The sequence below is a fragment of the Taudactylus pleione genome, unplaced genomic scaffold, assembly GCF_031769625.1.
Source record: "Taudactylus pleione unplaced genomic scaffold, aTauple2 ptg000384l, whole genome shotgun sequence".
NCBI classification, from domain to species: domain Eukaryota; kingdom Metazoa; phylum Chordata; class Amphibia; order Anura; family Myobatrachidae; genus Taudactylus; species Taudactylus pleione.
In genome coordinates, this window is record NW_028284785.1 from 333082 (window position 1) to 360270 (window position 27189).

Below are 27189 nucleotides of genomic sequence, written 5' to 3' on the forward strand. Positions count from 1 at the left end.
AATGTGTGTATGCATGTAAGTCTATGTGTGTGTGTTATGCAATTCAGTGTATTTATGATGGATTTAATATATATATTATCCATTCCTAACATATTTTAAAACTACAGTGCAAGGTGTTACAAGCAGTGAGGTTCACTTTCAAGCAGGGTGGATACCCCTAGCTGACTGCCGTTGCCACTTCGTCTGATAGCTAATTCAAAGGTTTTCCTCTGCCTATTTAGAATACACTTGTCAGTACTTCTTAAGCAAACCTCCGACCATTGTTTCTAACTTCTCATTCAGGCAAATTCATGCATATCAGTGTCTGGGTTATATTTCAATTGCCACAGCCACACTTGTCTGTATGCGGGGCCTCCCAATCCACATGTAAAACACTCACAGTATCCTGGTGTATATATCTTTCAACTACCTTTACCAGACAAGTATACAGAAACTGTTTCTCATTACTAACTAGACACTGCATGAATATTGCGTTTGTCAGTGTGAGAGTGTTGTATATTATTCGCTATTTAGTGTTGTGCGAATGTGTGGATACGTGTGCACACTGGGTGCATGCACATGCAATGGTGTGTCATGGATTGTACCAACATAAATCGGACAGCGGACGACCAAATCGTCCGATAACAGTTGAATTGCGGTCGCATGCAATTATTCAACTTCAACAGTACCATAGCGGGGTTAGCGTTAGGTTTTGGGAGGGAGGTTAGGGTCAGGCACCCTTAGGAGGGAGGGTTAGGGTTAGGCACTAAGGGGGGTTAGGTTTAGGCACGAAGGGGGGAGACTTAGGTTTAGGCACTAACAGGGAGGGTTAGGGTGCGGGGTGGGGAGGGTTAGGCTACAAGAAGGGAGGGTTAGGGTTGGGTCAGATGGTCGGGATAGCAACCATCTGGATGCCACTGGCGGTATTTTGACAGGAGACATCCAACAGCCGGCATTACCGATTCCCTTTTATGTATCTTTCCTGTGTGTCTGTCTGTGTCCAACAACAGCACTAACTTCTTGTGCTGCACCTCTTAGTGCATTCATATTGGTTTTTGACGCTTTACGGGCTCTGGTGTACAGTATCTTGTGAATTTGTGCTGTAAATGTTTGCACGCAAGTGCAGGCAATGCAGAGTCTTGGGCATCTACGTGGCATCTACGCTCGCCACCAAACAGGCAGAACGGCGTTGTGACTGGGTACACTCAAGTAGGCAGAGAGGGTGAATGTGTCCTATGCTGACCTGGACATAAGTGAAAATACACTTTAAACTATGCAGTTTTCCGGAAAATTGGTTCAGTAATTTTGTGCCAACTTGAAACACACAGACAGACACAACGTTCTTATTATATTAGTATAGATATAGATTTCATGATAATTTGGGTGACGATGTCCTAATGTTTGTGCATGCAAATGTGAAGAAGGTAGAGTATTCCCCTGTGTGTGTGCTTATTTTACCATGTATTATATTTAACAATTATAAAGGTACAGTTAAATATGCCCTATGCCGAAATACTTTAAGGAGTAGCATCACCTGGAGATATTATGTATATGTTGCTTTACTCAACCTCAACTCAATTAAAGCCAAACAAAGCATTTATAGACCTTTGTTTCATATTTTGGTATTGTGCGTTTTTTTGCTTGACTAGTACCTATACATGGTACATTATGTTGGGGAAGTGTGGCCTTATCTCAGACACTGCATCATTTTTGTTTTCAGAAAGCTTGATAGTTTCTTTGAAGCAGTGGAGCAGATCTCCTCTTCACACCCCCTTCCTCTAATCAGTCACACAATCCTCTAATCAGTCACACAAGACAACGACAACCAGAGCAGAGGTGTCGGGGTCCAGATTTCATTTCGTTGTCTTGGGTGAGATTCCACAGATCAGAAAAGCTGCAACTCAATATGCCACCCTTAACGTGGGCTGCTTATGCTATGGTATTCCTGATTGTCCACCCAAGTGAGTCTTTGCTTAAAAAAATATATGAATTTACATCAGTTATGATAGACAGTTGCTAGGAGATAGTTATGGGAAGAATGGTGAGGCACTCATAGGTTCTTTTATCTTCTCTCGTCTACAGTACAGTATCAGTGTCCCTCTAGCCTCTAGGTTTTTGTTTTATGTTTTTTTGGATTATCTTTGCTTTCCTTCTAAAATGTGTCCTTCATCTCTCTCCTCATCCATGGGAGAGACAGGAGGACATCCAGAGTCATCTCACTGGAATTTGTAACGTTCTTTGTCCAGGTGAAGGGAGCATGTGGGACGGTGAGTTCCCCACTATGGGCCTGATTCAGAAATGTACGCAAACCCGATGTCTTTATACATCTCCAATGGTTACTAATTTTTATATGTGCATTATCTGTACTGTGCATGTGTAGTGCTTGTACTGCGAGATCGCTCGATCCTGTTGCGGCTGTTTGAGAGCAGAGAGGGGGTGGCAACAAGAACCGTGTTTCTCCCATTTTGTAGACTTGTCGAAGCCACTGTCTGTGTCTTCTGAAGCAGAACTCCTGGCCCCGGCAGAGGATTCTGAGTAAGCTTAGGCTTACACAGATGGCCGATGGCTGCACGATGGGGATCAGATGTTGCATCTTCAGACGCAGCACTTAGATCTGCAATGCCAGCAGTGGGCTTCTTGTACCTTTAGACGCCTCCTGCGGCTTTACTATATTTTTGCATTACTGCTGCGTGCAGAAACGCAACAGCAATGCAAACAGAGGCCCTGATTCAGAGCCAGACGCTCTGACATAGCGCTCGCTCTGAATCAGGGCCGTCCTTCCTAATTTTAGAGTGGCCTCCTGGCCGCTCGCATAGCTGTGGGTGACCACCCACAGCTATAGCGAGCGGCCAAAAAGATGGTTGCGACGAGACCCTCGTGGTAGGGTCTCGTTGCCGCAAGCCCTGGAGTGCTTTCGGCTCTATCAGAGCCAAGAGCACTCCCACTGACATCACTTGTGGCACTGGCATGCGCACTGGGCCAACATCGACCCGGTTGCGAGCGCTCAGCGCTCGCGAGCGCGTCTGAATTAGGCCCAGAGTACAACGCTGTATCAAGCCCTGTGCACTGAAATTGGAGTAGTAGAGAACTTAATATGGAGGCAGTGCAATCTGTCTCTTGTCGCTGTAAGGAGAGGAGGAAACACCTGTGATTAGTGTTTATGCATCTAAATCTCCAGAGAGGCTGTATATTGAGTAGGAAAATCTGTGAGTGAGCCCTGGAAACATGCATGGTCGCTTGCTTCACATCACTTAAAACATGGCTGACTTTATGACTTTTCCAAATCTATTACACATGCATTACAGTCTATTCATAATAACTGTATAACCATGACACGGATAACGACTTTAGTTAACTCCATGCTATGACCCAACGTTTAAAAGATCTGTTCCAGTAGAATTTTTTTTTTTTTACCTCTACATGTCCACATTTTTTAATACTGAGCAACTAGACAGTACAATTCCTCTTAGGTACCTATTTATCAAGTTCATGGGCCCCTTAAATCACGCAGAAACTGCAGTTTCTTTGCGATTCCCAGGGGAATCAATTTGCTTGTTTAGGGGTATATTTACGTCGATTTAAATCAATTTAAAATCTATCAACACCGATGTTGTGTATCTGGGGCTAAATCACCCATTAAAGGTGCGTACACACTAGACTATTTTTTAGAACGATATGCCCGATTCCGACGCATGGGAACGTCATATCGTTCAAAATAATCTACGTTCTATATGGTCCGGTGATTGGTCATTCTGAGTGACCGCTGTTGGGCAGTTTTGTGACACCTTCCAAATAAAAAGGAAACTATTATGAGCTGCAGGTATTGGTTTGGTCTACAACATACCTGCCTCCACAATATGCAGACAATGTGGGGACGTTAAATATGCTGCATACAAGTTTTCTATTTTAACAGAAAAAAACAACTGTTGCCTTTATACAATAAAATGTCAAGTGAAATTTAGTGTTCTTGGTCCAGTCGGATCAGCACAATCCATACCCTATTTCTATTTTATATTCTGCATTTGTAATATACAGGGGCACAAAATCATACCTCTGATCACAACATTTGAAAACTGTTTTCTCTCAGGGGCTGCATATTTGGATGTGGAAATGCTTTGGGTGCCCACCTCTATATCCGCATTAATTGGAATGGATGCCACTATTCCGTGCAACTATAAGAACACGTCTGATGAGAAGGTGACTATAGAATGGCTCCGTATCCAGAGAGTACTGAAGGATATCAATAATACATTACACCTGGACACAGTACAGCAGGATTTACCACACAAGGCACAAATGAAAATGCTGAAACTCACCAACATACAGAAAAGTGACAAAGGACTGTACATATGCAAAGTGAGGGTGCGGAATAAAACCTCCCACTCCTGTGGGACCTATCTGAGAGTGAAAGGTGAGTACATATATATATGTATATATATATATATATATATATATATATATATATATGTATATATATAAAATAATTTCCCTGTGCATTCCTGACTTCCTGTCTTGAGATAAACCAAATAGATATTTTTATTAAGATTTTTTTTTTTTGTTAGCATTAAGTTTTACAAAGTCTAGGCAAGAATGGACATAAGTTATTGGCATTGTAAAATGTACAAATAATTAGCACCGTACAATAATGTCAGTTAAATGCGCCAAAAATAGCCAGGGAAGGATAGTTACAGGTAGAGGAAGATACATACGGTGACAAATAAGTTTGTAATAAGCTGAGAGCATCCAAAACTCCAAACAGACAAGAATTAGGAGGATTTACCCTGATCAAATTTTCGGATCGACCCCCATGCCCCCGAAGAGTAGGTACTCCTTCCCGCTTTCCCGCCCACTTACTAGTGAAGTGGGCAGAATGGGGAGATTAATACCAGAAATCAGCGGTCTGTGAGGAGGGGGGTGGGGCCTAGTGACGCGATTCCATGATAATCGTGACATTTGGCCCTGCCCCTTATTCAAATATGCACCATTCACATTATTTTGAACAATGGGGTGGGGCCTAATGACAGGAATAGTCCTGTCCCACCCCTCCCTCACTGCCCACCTGCGTCTCCTCTCCAGGATACTCCCAGAGAGGTATCTACAGAAGTCTGCAAGCATGGCTTATACAGTATAGAGGCAAAATCTTAAAGAAGACAAATGGTATCTGTGCAGCATACTGCAAGGAGTAGGAACACAGTGCAGCTCTGGTCTGTGCATTCCTACCAATATAAGGGGCGCTGAGAGGGGGGATGGGTAATAAATACACTGGCCTGGGGGGTTGGATACAGGATGCCGACGGCCAGAATCTCAACTCCAGCATTCTGACAGGGTTAACATACTAACCCTAACCTCCTCCTCTCTGCACCTTAAACTTAACCTCCCCCCCCCTTAGTGCCTAACCCTAACCCTCCCGCTAGTGCCTAACCTCTAAACCTAACCCTCATCCCAACCCTGCTTACTTGTCCTTGGTATCTCGGCTGTCGGGATGTCGGCGCCGGGATTCTGACTGACGTCGGGATTTAGGATCCAATAATATAAGCATCGGCATCCCGTCCGCTGGGATGCCGAACGTATCCCAGCCTGGGCCTGTTGCAGATGATCAGTAGGGGCCCAGGTCAGCTGCTGAGGGGACAAATGCATTATATTTTGCATTGTTCTTATTTTGGGGGGGGAAGTGGGCGCGAATGGATGTCTGTACGACCCTGCCAACTATTCATATTTGTATTGAAATTCCTTTTCATTTCAAACATCCATACTTTGATTATGTTGCAAAGATGTGTATAAGTTTATTAACTGGCTTACATAAAAAATGTTTGCTTGATTTTGAAATGTACAAAAGTTGTATAGTGTTTGCGTCAAAACCCGCAATCGTAGAATAAATCTCTCAATAAAAAAATAGCAATTGCACGTAAGGTGAAGGTCTGCACCGCACTTATCTACTCTCCCGGAACCTGCGGGAGACTCCCAATATTCTCAAGGAGTCTCTGGTCTACCGGAAAAGTAGGCAGTGCTGTCCTCCCGCATCCTACCGGCTTCATAGTGACGTGGGCAGAACTGGGAAGATAATATCAGGAATTGGGGTGAGGCCGTGGGCAGGGCTGAAATGGCACACGTTTTTGGTAATAGTGTCATTTTGGCCCCACCCCCGCATCATAGAGCCGCTGTTCTCTGCATGTTGTCGCGGGAGAGGAGTTTCTTAAAGTAGGCAAGTATGGTCTACACCAGCAGCACCAAGTGTACGTCAGACTTGCATCAGATATGTGGCCACTATTAGGTATCAATACCGTGAAAAACCCAAAATAAAGCATGAACACAGCAAGTAAAACTCTCTACGCACACAATGAAGAAAGAACCATCAGCTTCAGAGATGAACCCGCAATCAGCCAATCAGAAACGGCTAGCTAGTGCTGGCGACCATCACTATCCACTGAGCATATTTCTGCTAATTCCATGACACCTGTAATTGATGTGGCTTTGACGGATATACTGTACTGTATCTGGGTGTCTGTGCGGAACTCTGACTATTCACAATCACACGGCTGTGTCCGTACTGTACTTCGACTACAACAGAACAAACCTTTCCTACCACGTCCATTCTTTCCAGTTACATGTGGGTACAAGTATCAGACTCCAGCAAATTTACATACACACATATGCATGCAGACAGTTCTCTGAGCAGCACAGAACCATTTTGCCTATTTTACACTGCACAAACTGATATAAGTTCAGTAAGCGCTTAAACTTAGATGTGCAAAAACTTAGTAATATGCTATTATAATCATATAGGATAGGTGGCGCTCTTTGGTTAGAGGGCAGCACATGAACACACACAGTATACACAGGATAGATGGAGTTTAATTATTCAGATCTAGCACCACAAAGTCACATTATGGTGCTCATGTAAAGCTGGACGTAAGTACAACACAGAAATCCAAAATGCTCATGCGCAGAGCGTCTCGGCTTGTATGTAGCGTGAAAGCATCTGCATATATGCTGCTTAGGAGGCGTTCATCTTGCTGCTGCCTCTCCCCTGGTGAAATGTATGTCCTGCTGATAATTATCATGCCTTTGGCGTGAATTGCCTCCAACTCTACATGAGCCCCTGTGGGATTACATTAATGAACATTTATATTTCTGGGGATGATGTGGCTCATGAAACTTTTATTCTGATTAGGGAATTTAGTTGTAACCTTTTAAAGACTGCTATAAAGGATCATCTTGATCCCCTGAAGCTCCTCTCTGGTTAGTGTATATGTGGGACCGATCCCAAATTGAATGACTAGCAATAAAACTTGGCAAAAAGGTGACTCCAGGAACTTCTGATTAGTATCACAGTTTTGACTTCACTTTTTGGTTTAGTGTCACTTAAATATATATTCTGTACTACGCATTCTACAGAATGCTGTCTGTTGTATTGTATAGATATAGAACAGTCTCAGTGCAGCTTATCGCAGCAATAAGAAATTAAGGTTCACCCAGATATATATAAAAAAATAATAATATCACAAGGGGGGACAGGGGCCCCCGCCCCTGCAATGTGTAAGAGTGAAGTGATCGCTCATGTGTTCACTTTAAATTCTGCTTTAGGTGCCGGCTCCGCACGCGAGGTCATCAGACCAGGCATGTGGAAGCGTCCATTGGCAGGGAGTGTAAGTGTTGCTGTATGTATCCTATAGGCTACAATGGCTCCCGCCAGCTGAAGATGGCATTAGCTGCTGGGGCCAAGCTCAGGAATGCTTTGCAGTTTGGAGCTTGGTAAATCTCGCACTGTAGCAGCCTCCATCGAAACCTGTGGGGACTGCTGTTGAGTTCGGATACGGATAAACCACAGCAGATATCTCCGATAAACATCTGATAACCCCTAAATACTGTACATCCTGGAAATGCTTACATTTTGGGGACTTCCCATAAAATTGCTTTACTAAATAGGCCCCTTAGTATGATGTTTTTAATGTTTTCCACAATGAAAAATTTCACCAATTAGAGGTAAAAGGTACCAAGCATTTTAGTTATGTTTAACCAATAACAGTATTTTCAATGGCCATTAAAAACCTTGCTAGATTAAATATAGCACTTATTGTACACAGGGACCTACGATGGAACTGGACCAATGTAGATTCTTGAACCTTTAACTTCTACATTTCAGAACCATCTTTTTTCCTCTTCTTTAATCTTGCGGAGAGGACAAAGAACAGAGTCATCACGGCTGAGGGAGTCCTGCTGCTGCTTTGTGCCATCATACCTGGGACCTTCCTGCTGTACAGGGTATGTAAATGTTTATGAGAACAATCAGTCTTGCTCCTCATCGGTGTTCACCTGTTCCACACTGAAGTGTCACATCATATTATTTTACCATTAAGCAAACCTCAGTGTGCTGCGTTCCCTCGCTGTGAAATCCTAAAAGACTATTTGGGAAAGCTACCACTAAAAACAACCGTCTGCCCCCAGACTGACGGAGAACATCTATGGAGTCCAGAAAGGGTAATTGCTAAAGAGGAGTGCGAGATAGTACAGAGGAACCTTCTCCTCTCCACCACCCGTACTCAGTGCAGCGTTACACGTTATTAACTTCCATGTAGTAGGTGTGCCTGAGTGTATATCACCTGTCCTATAGCTGGTATCCAGATGGAAGATCTACAGTGTCTAGATAGACAGTCAATAGGTCGACAGGGTCAAATGGTCAACAGTTAAAAGGTCGGCATGGACTTAGGTTGACAGGGTTAAATGGTCAACAGGGTCAGGGCCGGCTCCAGGGTTCGGAGCACCCTGTGCCGGCCCTCGAGAAGGCGTCCTAACATCGCGCATGGCTTTGGGGGCTTGGCCTAATTACCATAGGCCATGCCCCCTGTGTGACACTATTTGGAGGCATGCCCGCATGGCACGCCTCCAAATAACGTCAGGCTGGGGGTAAAGCCCAGCACTCCGTCACTGGCTGGGCTTCCCCCAGCCCTCTCCTCTCAGTGAATGGTTGCCACGCGCATGCACGCGGCATCCATTCACACTCCGGGGGCACTCCGGGGGTCCGGCTCTGCCACACAGCTGGGCGGTGGGGGTCCCCAACCTCCCGATTTGACCACCCGCGGGCCACTTCGACCCGCGGGTGGAACAGCGGGATAGTACTGTCCCGCTGAAATCGAGATGCTGGGGAGGGGTGCCACCCCTCTACGGGTGGCGCCCTTGTGCGACTGCACTGGTCGAACACCCCTAGAGCCAGCCCTGGGCAGGGTCAAACGGTCGAGACAGTTAAGGTTGACACATGGTTTTTCCTGATTTTTAGGGTAGGATAAGGGTTAGGTTTAGGGTTAGGCTGTCATAGGGAACGGTTAGTATTAAGCACTAGGGTGACGATTGTGCACCAGGGGGAGGTTTAGGGTTATGTACTAGGGAGAGGGTTAGGACTAGGTTTAAAAATAACAAAAAAAAGTGTCAACCTTTTCTGTGTCCACCACTTGACCCTGTCGACATTAGTCCATGTCGACCTTTTAACTATTGACCATGTGACCCTGTTGATCTTTTCACCGTGTCAATCTATTGCTGATCTATCTATACACTGTCGATCTTTTATACCACACCCCTATAGCATGTACTATATATACAGTATCTCTAACTCCCATCATACTGTTAGACGACAACTGCAGAATCACAGTTTACATGAAAACGACAGACATGGGGGTCTATTCATGTAGCAGTAAAAATCCCTTTATCAGTGATAATGGAGCTTTTCACAGCTTTTTCAATGGGTCCTGCACAGGGAAGGCTGGGCACTGGGCACTGGACTGCCATAGGGTTACAGTGCTGGTCCTCCCCAGCATTGGGCGCCAAATAAATGCCAACTGCCCCTCTCCCCCGACTGACTCGCTCCATCCGATGCTCCGCCAGTGACCTGCACATGCGCAGACAGATCATGCTTGCCGAGAGTGCGATAACTCTGAGTACTGCACATCTCCTGGAGCGTGGCGGGGCTTGCTTTTTGGATCGCTTTCCTGGAAAGGTAAGTATACGTCAATTACTACATATGACTACTATATATAACATTGTTATGATTAGGGGTGTGCACAGGCCACTTTTCATGTTTTGTGTTTTGGATCTGGATCTTTATTCGTGTTTTGGATCTGGATTGGTTTTGCCAAAACCACCCTTCCGTGTTTTGGGTTCTGTGTTTTGGATCTGTATTTTTTTTTAAAAAAGCATAAAAACAGCTACAATCACAGAATTTGTGGGTTTTTCTGCTCCTATGCTATTATTAACCTCAATAACCTTAATTTCCACCCATTTCCAGTTTATTCTGAACACCTCACAATGGTGTTTTTATGTCCAAAAGGTTGCACAGAGGTAGCTGGATGACTATGCTAAGCGATACGAGTGGGCGGCACAAACACGTGGCCCATCTAGGAGTGGCACTGCAGTGGCAGACAGGATGGCAGTTTTAAAAACTAGGCCCCAAACAGTACATAATGCAAAGAAAAAAAAGAGGTGCAAGATGGAATTGTCCTTGGGCCCTCCCACCCATCCTTATGCTGTATAAACAGGACATGCACACTTTAACAAACCAATCATTTCAGTACCAGGGTCTGCCACACGACTGTGGCTGAAATGATTGGTTTGTTTGGGCCCCCACAAAACAAGCTGGCAATTAATCTGTCCCTGCACAAACTGGTTCTACGGAGGCAAGATGTCGTCCTCATCCTCCTCATCCGATTCCTCACCCTCTTTAGCCTCAGTGAAAGGAAAAATAATTACATGGGTTTCAAATCAACCAATTGGAATAGAGCTAGGGAGGAGCTTATACTTAAAAAGTTGCTGGTTCCTATGGGCAGGGTGATAGATACTGGACCAGCTGGCCAATCTGATAGGCAGTTGGACAATGTTACATTAGTGCTAGGGATTGCCAAGAAGAAATTATTTTGTTAATGTGATATACTGTATATCTGCTGTCTTATCTGTAATGCCCAATAAAGCCATTATATGGTCATATCCTGACTGTAAGCAGAGTGACACCACTGTGTAGTCTGTCAGTTAGCAGAGAGGTGGAGGGATACAGCACTGGGTGATTTGTAATATCACAGACAGAGGGGCGTAGAGCTTGCACGTTAAAAGACAACATCGACGTTGGCAATGTTTTTACCATCGGTCATAAAACATTGATACCACTAGAACATTGGTAGCAAATAGAGAGCATGGAAGGGCCTGGGTATTGGAGGGGGTGTGGCCAAATAGTGGTGGCAATACCACGCCCCTAAAGAATATATGTGCAGCTCTGCAAAGCCAGGACCACGAAGCAGCAGCACAAAGATTACTGGTGCAGGGGCTCTGTACCCAGAAACATACAGTATAAGCACTACTACTCTAGTGTTACACAGCCTATGGGCCTGATACAGAGGTGCAGGCAATACCGATGTTTGCACAGTTAAGCGATTATTTGCTACTGCACCTGCTCAAATAGTCTAGAAATCTCTTACTGCTCACACGGGAACCAATGTGTGCGAAGGAGTACGCATTTGTGCACGACTTTGCTATGACTTCAAAAGGCGTCTGGGATCCTGGGCGTTTCAGCATGGAGACTGGGAGGTGACCTAAAGGGATCACAAAAAGTGGAGGTAGTATAGGTGTGTTATGGGAGTGTCATGGGCGTGTTATGGGAGTGTCATGGGCATGTCGGCATGCGGGTGCATTCTCTTTCACATCACCGCAGCCACAGTGGCCATATTTTGATATAATTTACAAGGGAGACTGTGTGTCAGGCAGATGCTGTTCGGAGAGTCGATGTTGTGACCGATGATGCATAGATGGTGGAGTGATCGGAACCACCAGCGCAGTCAGATACACAAAGTTGACATAGCAGGCATTGCCTAGTCTGTCACACAGGAGAACAGAAGAGGAATGCTCAGGTGACATTTGTATATTATTGCTCTGGCGAATCCATGAGAAATCGTAGCCGCGCCTGAACTGCGTGCGCCTCTGAGTCAGGCCCTATATAACAGAGGCATAAAAGAAGGGCTTTCCTGTTACTGTGTAACATACTAAGGAACTTGTGATTTACTTCTGTAGACACAAACAGCCCCTAGATGTATCTTGCATTTGGGGACACTTGTGCTCATTGCCCAATCTGCTCACATCAATCAGAGATTAGATTATGTATACTACTCTGCTACAGTCTATCCATAGAGCTCTTGGTGGCTGTCTCTCCCCTACTCTTCCATGACATAGGCAAGTGCATACATCCAGCTCCCAATTGTTCTCCGCAAGGAATCTCTGTGTCACGGCTAAGTCACAGACAGTGATACAGGTAAACTCGGTACATTTCTGTTACCTGTCACTTATCAACACCACATTCCTCTGACTTCAGTGCTGCACCCGTGTCCTCCTCCCAGCTAACCGTCCATCTCCCTCCCGCCTCTCACATTGAATGGTGCCAGAGATTGCTTATGAGTCAGCTCATGGCATCTTTGCACGGAGAAAGGGGGCGAATGGCAGCTCTTACTGCAGGGCTTCTATCCAATCATCAGAGCGGTTATGCCAGTCGCTAGGTTAGGCTGCCTCTTAGCAGGAGCTGAGGCCATGTCAGCTGTATACACTATAAAGGGATGTGTATACAGGGATATTTGTTATTGATACGACCAATCAGAACTAAGACATGAAAGAAAGTAAAAAAAGTAAAAACATAGATGGCGAGAAAACATTGCAAACTCACTAGCGATGGCAAAACCATCAGCAATCAGAAGCATCAAAGTTTCTGATGTTTCATCATTCGATTTCCAACCCTAGAGGGACTGGGGGGCCTATTCATCATCGAAGGCCATATGGCCTCCGGTGATGAAGTTTAGAACTTGCTGCGAGGGTGACTTTAGTACCCAACTCGCAGTGGGAGAAACCTGACAACGGAGCAAATCAGCATTGCTCCAGTGAGGGGACAACTGCTCCGAAAAGCAGTTGTCCCCGTGGAAAGTATCACAGCTACTTCTGTAGCTGCATTACTTGCCTGCTACTCGTCGTCTCAGCAACACATGCGTGACCTTGGGTTCCTCTTCGTATTCCCGGAACTCCTTCCCATAAGAAGGAGCGGGGATCCGAGAAAAACTTTCAGGTTTCGGAGTTTGCTGAATACTGGGGGGCTCCGATAGGGCCCCTCATGATGAATGGCCCGGTAACTTACCGGACCATTTATCGTTTGATGAATAGGCCCCTGGGTGAGATACACTCTCACGGAAGTTGCAGGAGATTATACAGGGAATTTGCGGGTCAGTACAGAGGGGCAAAGCTAAAATGATGTCATTTAGCCCCGCCTACTCCTTGCTGACCTTCAGCATTTTGCCGCAATGTGGGTGGAGCCTAATGACGTGGAGAGCCCTGCCCTGCCCCTGAAGTTGTCAGCTGCATCTCCTCTCGGGGATTATCCCGGACTGGAGTCATTTAACCTCAGCAAGTATGCTTTAACGTTAATAGTGGCATAATCTGCTCTGAAGCAGTGTTAGGAATGGCGCTAAATCTCATGAATACCTACTGCAGACTGTCAGGAAGGTTGTCATTTTGTCCTTGTGACTTTGGATGTTATTATCTGTCGTGCATTTATAATCTACAGTACATTAATGACAGTATTAGTATTCTTCATTTTTTTATAAGGTAAACATTTGTGAGGTTTAGAAAACCATTCAAATTGTTTCCTGTCTTATAGCGTCATCAACGCGCTCAAGGGCGCCAGCATATTTGGGAAGCTTACTTTCCATCAGGCAAAGCCATGAATAATGATTACACGTCCTTAACCGCTGTAGAGTTGTTGGCAATCCAAGGGGCAGGCGCGAAAATCTAGAACAGCTCAAGGATCTTAGAGCAGCAATGACGAGTTTCCCAGCATGCCTTTCTCAGAAGTCTTCCTAATTTGAAGTGTGCTATTATATTACATTACCGCTATCACAACAACTATCCACAGCCTGTCGCTGCACGAGTGACCTATGCTTGTAACATATACATTTAATACTGAAATAAAGACTGTGTGACACACCACAATGAGTGTAATTAAATTTGTTTACGATATAATTAAATGTAAAATACAATTTCATTTATAGGAAAGATATGTAACTATTTAAAAAGTTTCAGGAACTGAATCAAGACCTCTGACACAATGAGGCACATATATGAAAATCAGTGCAAAGGAAAAAGGTTGTGTTACCATAGCACCAATAAGATTCAAAGGGGTAAATTTACTAAACGGTGGTTTTGCTGTCAACTCAAAGCCAATGGGTATTGCTGGTGGTTTTCAGCTTCAAAATACAGCATTTAGTAAGCGTCAGTCTTGACTTTCATTAAAAAACCGCTGTTAATGCCCCCGCAAATACAGTCAGGTCCATAAATATTGGGACATTGACAGAATTTTCATATTTTGGCATCTATTCAACACCACAATGGCTTTGAAATGAAACAAACAAGATGTGCTTTACCTGCAGACTTTCAGATTTAATTTAAGGGTAATTACATCCAAATCAGGTGAGCAGTGTAGGAATTACAACGGTTTCTATATGTGCCTCCCACTTTTTAAGGGGCCAAAAGTAATGGGACAAACTAAACAATCCTAAATCTAACTTTCACTTTTTAATACTTTCTTGCAAATCCTTTGCAGGCAATTACAGCCTGAAGTCTGGAACGCATAGACATCACCAGACGTTGGGTTTCGTCCCTGGTGATACTCTGCCAGGCTTCTACTGCAAATGTCTTCAGTTCCTGCTTGTTCTTGGGGCATTTTCCCTTCAGTTTTGTCTTCATCGAGTGAAATACATGCTCAATCGGATTCAGGTCAGGGGATTGACTTGGCCATTGTATAACATTCCACTTTTTAGCCTTAAAAAACTCTTTGGTTGCTTTTGCAGTATGCTTCGGGTCATTGTCCATCTGGACTGTGAAGCGCCGTCCAATGAGTTCTGAAGCATTTGACTGAATATGAGCATATAATATTGCCCGAAACACTTCAGAATTCATTCTGCTGCTTTTGTCAGCACTCACATCATCAATAAATACAAGGGAACCAGTTCCATTGGCAGCCATACATGCCCACGCCATGACACTACCACCACCATGCTTCACTGATGAGGTGGTATGTTTTGGATCATGAGCAGTTCCTTTCCTTCTCTTCCCATCACTCTGGTACAAGTTGATCTTTGTCTCATCTGTCAATAGGATGTTGTTCCAGAACTGTAATGGCTTTTTTAGATGTTGTTTGTCAAACTCTAATCTGGTGTTCCTGTTTTTGTGGCTCACCAATGGTTTGCATCTTGTGGTGAACCCTCTATATTCACTCTTGTGAAGTCTTCTCTTGATTGTTGACTTTGACACATATACATCTACCTCCTGGAGAGTGTTCTTGATTTGGCCAACTGTTGTGAAGGGGTTTTTCTTCACCAGGGAAATAATTCTTCTGTCATCCACCACAGTTGTTTTCCGTGGTTTTCCGGGTCTTTTTGGTGTTGCTGAGCTCTCCGGTGCGTTCTTTCTTTTTAAGAATGTTCCAAACAGTTGATTTGGCCACACCTAATGTTTTTGCTTTCTCTCTGATGGGTTTGTTTTGATTTTTCAGCCTAATGATGGCTTGCTTCACTGATAGTGACAGCTCTTTGGATCTCATATTGAAAGTTGACAGCAACTGATTCCAAATGCAAATGTCACACCTAGTATCAACTCCAGACCTTTTACCTGCTTAATTGATAATTAAATAACGAGGGAATAGCCCACACCTGTCCATGAAATAGCTTTTGAGTTGATAGTCCCATTACTTTTGGCCCCTTAAAAAGTGGGAGGCACATATAGAAACCATTGTAATTCCTACACCGTTCACCTGATTTGGATGTAATTACCCTCAAATTAAATCTGAAAGTCTGCAGTTAAAGTACAGCTTGTTTGTTTCATTTCAAAGCCATTGTGGTGGTGAATAGAGGCCAAAATCTGAAAATTCTGTCAATGTCCCAATATTTATGGACCTGACTGTAACTGAAAAACCGCCATAAATCCACTGCGGTTTGCAAGCATTGCGCAGAGCCATAGGTCAGGATTTGTGCAGGCTCATATATCTTATAAAATGTGAATAAATGTACTGTTAAAAAATAAAATTACTAAGGGGACCACTTTATTGATAACCAGCCCTAGGGTTTTTAAGGGAACCGGAAAGTAATGCCAGCAGTCGTGATGCCTCCTGTAAAAATACCGACAGCGTCAGCCCGATGGTTGGTATCGGGTAAGTATACTTACCATCCCCACCCCGCACCCTAACCCTCCCCGTCAGTGTCTAAACCTAACCCTCCCCCCTTAGTGCCTAACCCTAACTCCCCCCCCTAAAACCTAACACAAACCCAGCTGTGCTACCTAATCCTAACACTCCCCCCACCCCCCCATGACAAACCGCTAAGGCACCGCTGGGTTTACCTTGTTCAGGCTGGCGTATTGTCTGTATTCCGACGTCGGGATTAAGATAGGCGTCGAAATACCAACGCTTATCTTTAGTCCCGTGTCGGGCTTCCACCGTCGGGATTCAGACCGGTGGCATGTTGTCCGCCGTTCTGGTAACTACATCCCCTTTTAAGCCTAGGCTGGTAGTTAAAAAAAAATAAAAATCATTACCGAGCACTAGGCACCAGTCAGTATTAGTGAAACAAAACAGGGGAGACTCGCATTGTGGGGTTCTCCACACCATGATTTCACCAGTCCTAGGCCAGTTGGTACCAGTAATAGTTTCCCAGGGGAGTGCGGCACTAGGGCTCTTCTCCATACTCAGGGTGGTAGGTATGACAAGTCATGGCGCAATGAAAATCTTGACTGGGACATAGCTATACCGGGATATACTTTATTTATTAAGGACAGAATGGGAAGAATAGGAGGAGGAGTAGCAATGTATGTCAAGGAAAGCATAAATACTACGTTAATACATAGTATTGAATAAAAAAAACGAGTACCTTTAGGGTGACTATAGAAACAGGGGAGAAAGTGATTCTTCGTATTGGGGTGATCTACAGACCACCAGGTCAGGAAGAGGAACTGGACAATAAACTACTGCAGGACATCACTAAAATGGCATTAAAAGGAGAGGTTATAATCATGGGAGATTTTAATCTACCCGATATAAACTGGGAAGTATCTGTGGCAAGTTCCACTAGAAGTAGGGACATCCTGAATTCATTGCAGGGAGCCTCCCTCCAGCAATTGGTGAGGGAGCCCACTCGGAAAGATGCAATATTAGACTTACTTACAAATGGAGACAGAATATCAGATGTAAAAGTGGGTGAAATCCTGGGATCCAGTGATCATCAAGCAGTATGGTTCAGAATAAAGACAGATACTGACTCACCCCATACAAAAACAAAGGTGTTGAGGTGCATACACACGTAACGATTTTGTTACCAATGATTTTATGAACGATTTTCTGTCAGATTTATTAAAGTGTAATGAACGATTTTCTGAACTACAAACGATTTTTGTAACTTCCCTTAATGGTCAGTCAGAATGAACTACAAACGGGAATGTGCATGAACGATAATCGTTCATCGTTATAACTCAGAAACTGAACGATTTTTTCAACGATTGAACAATAACTACGTCGTTATAGTTACGTGTGTATGCACCTTTAGATTTTAGGAAGGCTGATTTTGCAGGGATGGGAAGATGTGTAAGTGAATCTTTGGCAGAGTGGAGGAACTTGAAAGGAGTGCAGGTGAGGTAGGAAAATTTAAAAAGTGCAATATTAAAGGCAACAAACCTTTGTATCAAAAGGGTTAGGAAAACCACAAGGAAGAGGAAGCCAGTGTGGTTTGGGAAAGAGGTAGCAAGTATTGTGAAAGCAAAAAAGATGGCCTTTAGGAAATACAAGCAGACGCAAAATAATGAAGACAAAGAGGAGTATCTTGTGAAACAGAAGGAGGCTAAAGAAAGTAATCAGATGTGCAAAGGCAAAAGCTGAGGAGAAATGTTCAAGAACGTGGCAACTACAGTTTAATGGCAAAAAATGCAAGATCATGCATTTGGGTCTCAAAAATCCAAAGGCTAAATATAATATTAATGGCACTATACTGGAAACTACTGAAGAGGAAAGGGATCTAGGAGTCACTATTGCAGGTGACTTAAAGGCAAACAAACATTGTAACAAAGCATTGAGGAAGACAAGTCAACTGCTTGGTTGCATAGGGAGAGGAATCAGTAGTAGAAAGAAAGAAGTGATAATACCACTGTATAGGTTCTTGGTATGTCCTCATCTCGAATACTGTGTTCAGTTCTGTAGGCCATATCTCCAGAAGGATATTAATACATTAGAGACTGTACAAAGAACAGCAACTAAAATGGTGCAAGGTCTACACCACAAAACGTACCAAGAAAGACTAAAAGATCTTAATATGTACAGTTTGGAGCAGAGAAGGTATAGGGGTGATAGAAACATTCAAATATATAAAGGGTTTTAACAAGGTAAAGGAAGGAGACATTCTTCAAAGAAAGAGAAGTATTAGAACAAGAGGACATGTTCTAAAACTGGAGGGTGGTAGGTTCAGGGGAAATTTGAGGAAAAATTACTTCACAGAAAGGGTAGTGGACAAGTGGAATAGCCTCCCATCAGAGGTGGTAGAGGCTAAGACAGTAGAGCAATTTAAGCATGCATGGGATAGACATAAGGATATCCTTCAGAAGAAGTCCCAATCAATAAGGGTTGAGGTAACAATATGTTTAATAATGGGGCAGACTAGATGGGCCAAGTGGTTCTTATCTGTCATCAAATTCTATGTTTCTATATGACAGTAATGAAGTGTTAAAACAATTAATGCAAGTAGTGAACTACAGGTCCCAGCAAGCCCTGTCATGCCCCATTTTTAGGGTTGCCAGGGCATATCGGCACTTGGAGAAACACAATTGCCAGCATGCCTTGGCAGATGAGGCCCATACCTGGTGCAAGACATCTGTCCAAAATCAGAGGGATCTCTGCGTACACACATCTCTGCATTGCTTGAATTCCACCTAAACACCCATGACTCGTCCTCACCGAACTTAGCCTATGAGTGAGCACCATGTTGCCACTCAGTTATGCCACTTCTGATGCAGAGATGCCACGAGCTGTGTGTAACTCTGACTCATCCGTAGTAGCTCACAGTTTCATATGCAGAGTATGCACAGTGGTAAAAACAGCAAGATCCATCCGCCAAACGTACTTGCGTGCAACTCTGCATCGATGCAAATAGGTATGCAGATGCACCAAACAGTTATTGTCTATACCAGTGTTTACCAAACTGATTCCTCAGGGAGCACTAAAGGGGCACATCCACTAGCAAACTTTGAAACGACTGCACGATTAGGACATTGTAATCGTGCAGTCGTTTCACAGTCTGTGCTGTGCCTACACTCAACGATCAGTCGTTCGAGGGGGGCACATCAATCATCCCCTTACCTGCTGAACCTGACATTATCGTCAGGTTGACCAGCATTTTCCGGTGATGATTGATGTCGGAAACGACCAGCGGGAGCGCGCATCGCTGGTCGTTTCCGACATTAATGTGCCTAATTCATGCACGATTCATGAGCGATTGAATGATAATGATATAGTTATCGTTCAATCACTCAAAGAAATCGGCAAGTGGATGTGTGCCCTAACAGTGCATCGTTTACATGTTTCCTAGTTATTGCACAGGTGTATTCATTACAGGCTGACACATTTTAAAATATCCACATGTGGAACTAATGATTTCACTTGTGATTCTGGGAAGAGACCTGGAAAACATGCACTGTTAGTGCTCCCTGAGGAATGAGTTTGGGAAACACTGCTCTACAGTATATCATAGACTAGTGATTCCCAATTCCTGTCCTCAGGGACTGCTGACAGTGCATGTTTTACACATCTCCTCAGTATCACAAATTAAATAATTAGCTCCACCTGTGGATCCTTTCATATGTGTCAGCCAGTAATGAATACACCTGTGCACCAACTAGGAGATCTGGAAAACATGCACTGTTAGGGGTCCCTGAAGGCTGGAGTTGGAAAGCACTGACACGGACAATAATGAGTTAGAAATGACATCAGCACATCCGAATATTCCACGCAAAATGACGCGAGTCAGAAATGAAATACATTTTATGTGAGAGCATCTTTTTATAGGCAATGTTATATTCTATGTTATACCTGCTACATCACTATAAACTTTGGATGTCCTCCACCATTCCTTCTTATCGCACAGGGAGGAGGGGGGGCTTCTGGCTTTATGGGATTACCAGCTCTGCAATTCACTAAGGCTTCTGGTTTTCTTCATTTGTCAACTATGCCTATATATACAGTATGTCCACATAGACTTTTACAATAAAAGAGTGAATGTGGGATTTGACTCTTAATATTACTGGTAGCCTGATACATGTAATGGGCACCATTCATTAGCGACGGATTGCCGCAATCCCGCGATGCTGCAACCCTGCATCGCAGGATTGCAGAAATCCAACATGTTGGATTTCGGCGTTTTGACGATTGCGATCAAAAAATTATCGCAATTGTCAAATCGCCGTTATTTAACATGGGAAATGTCTGTGATCCGGCGTCAGATCGCAGAATATCAATGGTGGGCGATCGGAAATTTCCGATCGCAGTCCTGCATCGCGGCAATCCATCACAGATGTATGGGAACCTTATGTTATACTTGTCTATTCTCCCGGGATGTCTGGGAGACTGAAGATTTTTGCGGCCTCATGCTGGACAGATGTGAAAGTGGGTCACTCTCCCGGATCTTACTTATAAAATAGGTGGATGCTACTGAATTATGCATATCACACAGTGGCGTAAATCATTCCAGACGCCCGTAGGCAACCTATAATTTTGTGCCCCCCCGGGCACAGCCGCTGACACTGTAATGTAGCAATTCGCATTCTGACAGGGTATAGATAGATGAAGGCAGCAGCTGATGGTCTGACATGGAGCTCTCCACTAGTGTATGGTGGTTTCTCAGGTGCCGGGAAGGGGTGCCATGTATTGGGCAGCCATGACTGTACACTCCGGGTACATAGCTACAGCCCTAAGTGGGGTGAATATGTTGTGGACATTGGAGGACGTGCCCCTTTCAGAGCTGGAGCCCGGCGGCAGGCGCCTCCATTGTCTCCCATAGTTCTGCCCCTGATATCACATCACCCCACCTGGACCCTTCTACCCAGCTGCGGGATGACATGAATCACGCCACTGCTCCCCCCCACACCTGCCCCTTGGTCCAAAAATAAGTATGATTAAAGGTGAACAAAATACCAGTATATGTTGTATTATTATTATCTTGCCAATTCCATCCCCAGAAACGATTGGAAAATTTCCACACACTGTCACTAAAACAGGCAGAAGGAGAGAATATATATGAGGTAAGAACTTGCCGAGTAGGAATATGAGAAATTACTTTTTGCTCTCTGTGAACAGTAAGGATGGCCATCGACCATCGACGATTCATAAAAATCGATGGTTTGTGGGAGAACCTCCATCGATAGCACCAGTGGTGTAAATATACATTTTGCTCCCCTCTGCCAATAAAGTTTTTGGTGCCCTTGTCTCCCCCCATGGCATTTTGGTAAAAATAATACTGGGCAGTTTCTAGACAATTTGGCTCCCAGTGCGAACAGTTAAATTGCGCCCCCACTCCCCATAGGCAATATATAAATAACTGGTAATAAATAAATAAATTATTTGTAAGTTTTCCTCCTTATAGTAATGCACCTTGCACATTACGCCATACACCGTAATGCCCATTACACATTATTCCACACACCATAATGCCCATTACACAATATGCCACACACCATAATGGCCATTACACATTATGCCACATACAGTTATACCCCTGACAAAATTTTATGCCCACTGTAAGGCTTCTAATTACTTTTAAATTACCTGCTCATTGTCAGGGGTCTCATGCTTATTGTCAGGGGTTTTATGCTTTGGGTTCCATGCTCGTTGCCAGGGATTTCATGCTATGGGTTTCCAGGCTCATTGCCAGGGATTTCATGCTATGGGTTTCCAGGCTCATTGCCAGGGATTTCATGCTATGGGTTTTCAGGCTCATTGCCAGGGGTTTCATGCTATGGGTTTCCATGCTTGTTGTCAGGTGTTTCACGGCAGAAGACACAGATTTCTGCATCTTCCCCCGACAGCACTAGCGTTTCGGCACTTCCAGGTAACGCTATGTGTGCTGTGCTTCCCTAACAGACACTAGTGGTCAAGTAGGACCTCTAGCATGTGGCGCTGGAAGGAGAAACAGTACTTCATATATCCTCACAGCACAGGCTGGGAAAAAAAGAGAGAATTTGTGTGTAGGATTCGGGCAGCCAATGAGAGCTGTGGGGGAAGAGGGGTTTTGGCCTCCCTCCAGGTCTCACTGCACTTTTGTTAGATGAACACAGTAGCTGATTAGTGACTAGCTAGGTTTAGAGGACCGCAACAATCTTTTCTTCATTAAAAGTTTCATTACTTAGTGAAAAATAAATAGGGAAATATATAACTTAGGTCTGAAAAATGTAAACATGCACAATGCACCATCTGGATGATATAGGGTGACATTTACACTGAATGTGGGTATTGAAGCAAATTATGGTAACTTATAGTACACTTACTGCAGTAAAGTCACTCTACTGACATGTTTGGCTGGAGTGGGGGTTAAGATTTACTTTCACTGTACAGGGTACAAAAAAAAGGTACATACCTGTTCCTTGCTCCCTACATGCAGGGGCGCAGAGAGGGAGGAGCGGGCAATAATTACCTTAGGGGCCTCGGAGTGCAGGAGAAGAGTTCTCATGATTCCTGGGGGTATATTTTAGGGCCGGCTCCCGGGGGGAGCGGCACCCTGTGCAGGACGGAACCTAGGCGTCCGTTAACTGCGTGTGGCGTAGCCGTGTGCAACCAAAAATGGGGTGTGGTCTAATTACCATTTGCCACACCTTCTAAATGGCGTTATTTGGGGGCGTGCCCATATAGCATGGCTCCTGTTAACTTTGAGCTGGGGGCGAGCCCAGCACTACGTCAGTAACTGGGCTGCCCCTAGTCCTCTTCCTGCACTGAATGGATGGCATCCATTCCTCTTCTCTGGGGCCGACACTTCGCCCCGCGGGTGGAACAATGGGGCAGTGCCTGAAAAATGGGACTGTCCCACTGAAATCAGGAATGGTTGGGAGGGGTGCGCCCTCTATGGGGTGGCGCCCCTGTTCGACCACACTGGTTGAACGTGCTCCGTGCTGTCCCTGGTATATTTACAAAGGTTAGATTTTTGGATTCTGTTCGATTTTCCATTCGATTTTGGTTCGATTTTCTTAGAGGAGATTTACTAAAGCCCAAATCGAATGTCAAATCGAACAGAAGACAGAAAAGTGAATTTCATTCCAAATCGAATTTCTGCAAAACATTGATGTTTTCCAATAGTCGAATATAGGATCCCTTCATTTACTAACATTCGATTTGCAAATCGAATGTAAAACTAACTCAATATCGAACTTCAAAGCCCCAAATTAATAGAAATGCTTCATGCTTTTGAATTTAGCATGAGCAGTTATTTTTGACACAGATGCATGCATACATCAGTAACAAAAAATGATGTGGGGTCCCCCGCTAAAAGCACAACCAACCCCGGACTTTTCATAGCCAGTCCTAGTTGTGTAAATACAGGGAAAAAAATGCGTAGGGTTCCCCTGTAATTTCCACAACCAGCAACAGACACTTTCTACTGGGGGGGGGGGAGGGGGTGTGTAATGCCACAGCCAGGGAAACCCTATCACCGGGTACCCTGGGCAAAGCATTACCCCTGGCCACTAGTCAGCCCAGGCTGGGGATTCCTGGGGAGTTGGGGACCCCCCCAAATAAAGGGGTCCCCTCTCCAGGGCACCCCAGGCCTGGGCTGATAGCTCGGGCTATCCCTGGCATGCCAGTAGAACTACAGGTCCCAGCAAGCCTCCCCCGCATGCTGGTACTTGGAGGACCACAAATACCAGCATGCGGGGCATTAAGGGCCCGCTTGGTACCTCTAGTTCACCTGGAAAGAAATATTAAAATAAAGGCAAAACACACACACCGTGACAGTATAGGTTTAATACACATATACACACTCACACATACTCACCTACAATACCTGGACCGGTCCTCTTCTCCATGTAGGCATCATCTGACTTCTGAAAATAAAAATAAACTAAAAGTCCCGACTCCCCCAGCACCTGAGCCCGATGGAAGCATCAGCAGCCCTGCCCTGAAGTAAGATGTATTACAGGACTTATCTTGAAAAATGAATCACTGCAATGTATAATGTATAATGTGTTCTTATAACTGTCTCATAGGGGCTAAACCTGGAGGACTGTTCAATGTATGAGGACATCTCTCGTGGTCTGCAAGCCACCTATGAGGATGTGGGTACCATGCGAGCAGTTGGCATTGAGTTGGAAAAGCCTTGAGTGCTATTCATGCCAGTGTTAGAAGGATTTGTGCCACCTGGGAGGAAGTCCATCAGACACCGTCACTGCAGATGTATTATAGCAATGGTCTCTGTGTATATCAGCCTTCTTGCCTCTTTCCTCTATGACCAAATATGATCATTCTCTGCCTTGCTTTGCATGACTGTACATAGGCCACACAATCCTGCTCTGTGCTCTGCAGAGTCTCATTTGCAGCACTAGCAAAGTGCGATTCAGACCATTCATCTAGAACTACTACAATAGGTGGATGTAGTTATATAGGGGCGAAATAGAGTTACATGCAAGTTAGTTATGTAGTTATACAGGGGTCGGGTCTGAGATTCAATCAAGCCCGCTCCGGTCAAAGAACTAATTTTGGATATTCTCCATAGGCAGAGTTGTACCCATCTATGTGACCATAGCGCCCCCATCCACACCCTTATAGAGATAGCTGTCACCATCATCAGTGCACATTTGTACCAGTCCGATCCCTGGTGCAAGAAATCTGACATCAGTCGGATCTCTGTGTATGCACAACTCCGCATAGAGCGCAATTCTGCCGACATGCCAATGACACGCCCTCTCTCACACTGGCCTACGTGCCATCGCCCCGGTACCACCCAGTTACGCCCATCCAGCTGCAAGTGGAGATGCCTCCGAGATGTCTACGACTCGGGATCACCCATAATGGCGTATACTCGGCTACCGAGACTGCGCAGCGCCAACATACACAAGGTCCATCCGTAATGCCGACATGCGTCCTGCTCTGATTTAGTCCCACCGCGTGTAATTACCATTTAATTATTATTATATTATAGTGCGGCATATAAGACATAAAATCACAGTATGTAGCTGTATGTCAGTGATAAATATCAGTCGCTCCCTATGTAATATCTTCCTTCTACAATGTCTATTTATGATGGATTATGGTGCTGTACTGTCTAAACTACACATTGCTAGTAGCAGCTGTAATATGACATATTGTGTATAAGGTATGCAGTCAGGAAGCCGACGGTCGAGATGCCGACTGCCGGCTTCCCGACTGTGTAAACCTGACATGGGGACTAATGATACGCCTTGAAATCCCGATGCCTATCATTATACCTACGCCGAGAATCCGACGCCCGGCATGCCGAATGAAGGTAAACCGGGCGGCGGGTGCAAACAGCCGTGGGAGGGAGGGTTAGGTTAGGGGCTCCCGGGGAGAACTTAGGGTCAGGCACCCCCCGGGAGGGATAGAGTTAGGCTAGGGGAAGGGGGGGTTAGAGTTAGGCCCCCCGGGGGGTGGTTAGGGTTTGGCACCTCCCCAGGAGGGTTAGGTTGAGGCTGCGGGGACGGGAGCTTAGGTTTAGGCACTTACGGGGGGGGGGTTAGGGTTAGGCACTAGGGGAGAGGTTAGGGTTAGGCACCCCTAAGGGAGGGTTAGGGGGGGGGAGAGGGTTAGATTAGTTAGTTTACTTACCTGTCGGGATCTTCACTGCTGCCGGTCTTCCGGCGTCGGGATTTGAACCGCCGCACATTGGGCCGGCAGTCATTCATACCAATCATGTGTATAATGTCTATTGCTGTTGCTCTACAGAGACAGATGCTAATCGTAATCACTACTTATATAGGGACACCAGTGTGACATGTTATACTTTCAATAAACCTATGTACACAATGTGGTAACAATGTATTGTATTACTTCACATAAAGCTTACATACATTTCTCAAATTAATGCAGTAAGTAGTAATTACACAGCTAATATCACAGTAACATTACAAGTACAAGTACAGATGTGTCCTCACACAGATGTACAGATGTGTCCTCATGTGATTGTTGAAAGCAGGGGAAAAAAATACATAGGGGTATATTTACTAAAGTTGATTTTAATAGATTGAAAATCGGTCAAAATTAATCAACATCGATGCTGTGTTTCTGGGGATAAATTACACATTTACTAATAGACAATTTTCGATTTTTTTTTTTATTAAGTATTAGAACATGTAAATATGTGTTTTAGCCCCAGAAATACAACATTGATGTTGATCAATTTTCATTGATTTTAAATTGATTAAAATCGACCTTTAGTAAATTGACCCCTTAGGATCTGTTATCCAGAAAACCATTATAAAGGCGCAGTTACACAGACATGTCTCCTCCCACACTCACTGAGAGGAGCTATGCTACATTGCACTATAATGATACCCAGCGGCAAACAAACAAAACAAAGATACTTTTCAAAAGCGCTGCGGAATATGTGTGCGCTATATAAATAACTGGTAATAATAATAATATTGTAATTATGTCAGTTAGCACCAAAGTAAGAAGAGAAAACCCTTATGTGGAAAACTCAAAGTTTATATTATAGTTCCCATACCTATATACATTATCGTACATAAGTCACTGTAGAACTAGCGAAAGTAAATAATGAAGCACAAAACTTGCCGGAGTTCCCGTGACGGCACCAGAACGCACCCTATTACATTACAAGTTCTCTGTGCTCAATACAAGTATGTCGTTTTAAGATCAGTGTTACATGCATAATATACTGCCATGTTGGAGATTATTATTATTATTATTGTTTTGTTTTAAATTCTTTTTATTCATTCTGAAACACAAGGAAAAGAGTAAACAAAGGTGTCAACAAATCACCATCATCATCATGTGTGAAAGGCAAAAACAGATGTACAGATGTGTCCTCATACACTGAGATCTCCGCAATGGGTCCTAGTCACACAGATGTACAGATGTGTCCTCATACACTGAGGCCTCCGCAATGGGTCCTAGTCACACAGATGTACAGATGTGTCTCATACACTGAGGCC

The 27189-nt window shown here is 44.3% G+C and overlaps 2 protein-coding genes across 4 annotated transcripts in view; one reads left to right on the forward strand and one right to left on the reverse strand.

The window, feature by feature from the left end:
- The window catches only part of LOC148507776 (uncharacterized), a 70025-nt gene that overhangs the window by 18323 nt on the left and 24513 nt on the right, over nucleotides 1-27189 (reverse strand). The gene's annotated exons all lie outside the window — the stretch shown is intronic.
- CD79A (CD79a molecule) lies at nucleotides 1805-25559 on the forward strand. 3 transcript variants are annotated; one of them, XM_088445586.1, is made up of 5 exons: nucleotides 1805-1940; nucleotides 4067-4390; nucleotides 8123-8241; nucleotides 21256-21318; nucleotides 24268-25559. In XM_088445586.1, the coding sequence occupies exons 1-5, from the start codon at nucleotides 1886-1888 to the stop codon at nucleotides 24379-24381; spliced, it is 675 nt and encodes a 224-aa protein (XP_088301712.1). In that variant the 5' UTR covers nucleotides 1805-1885; the 3' UTR covers nucleotides 24382-25559. The 3 variants fall into 3 exon arrangements, with proteins under 3 accessions (XP_088301712.1, XP_088301711.1, XP_088301710.1); XM_088445585.1 differs by lacking the exon at nucleotides 21256-21318; XM_088445584.1 differs by lacking the exons at nucleotides 21256-21318; nucleotides 24268-25559 and adding an exon at nucleotides 13649-13913.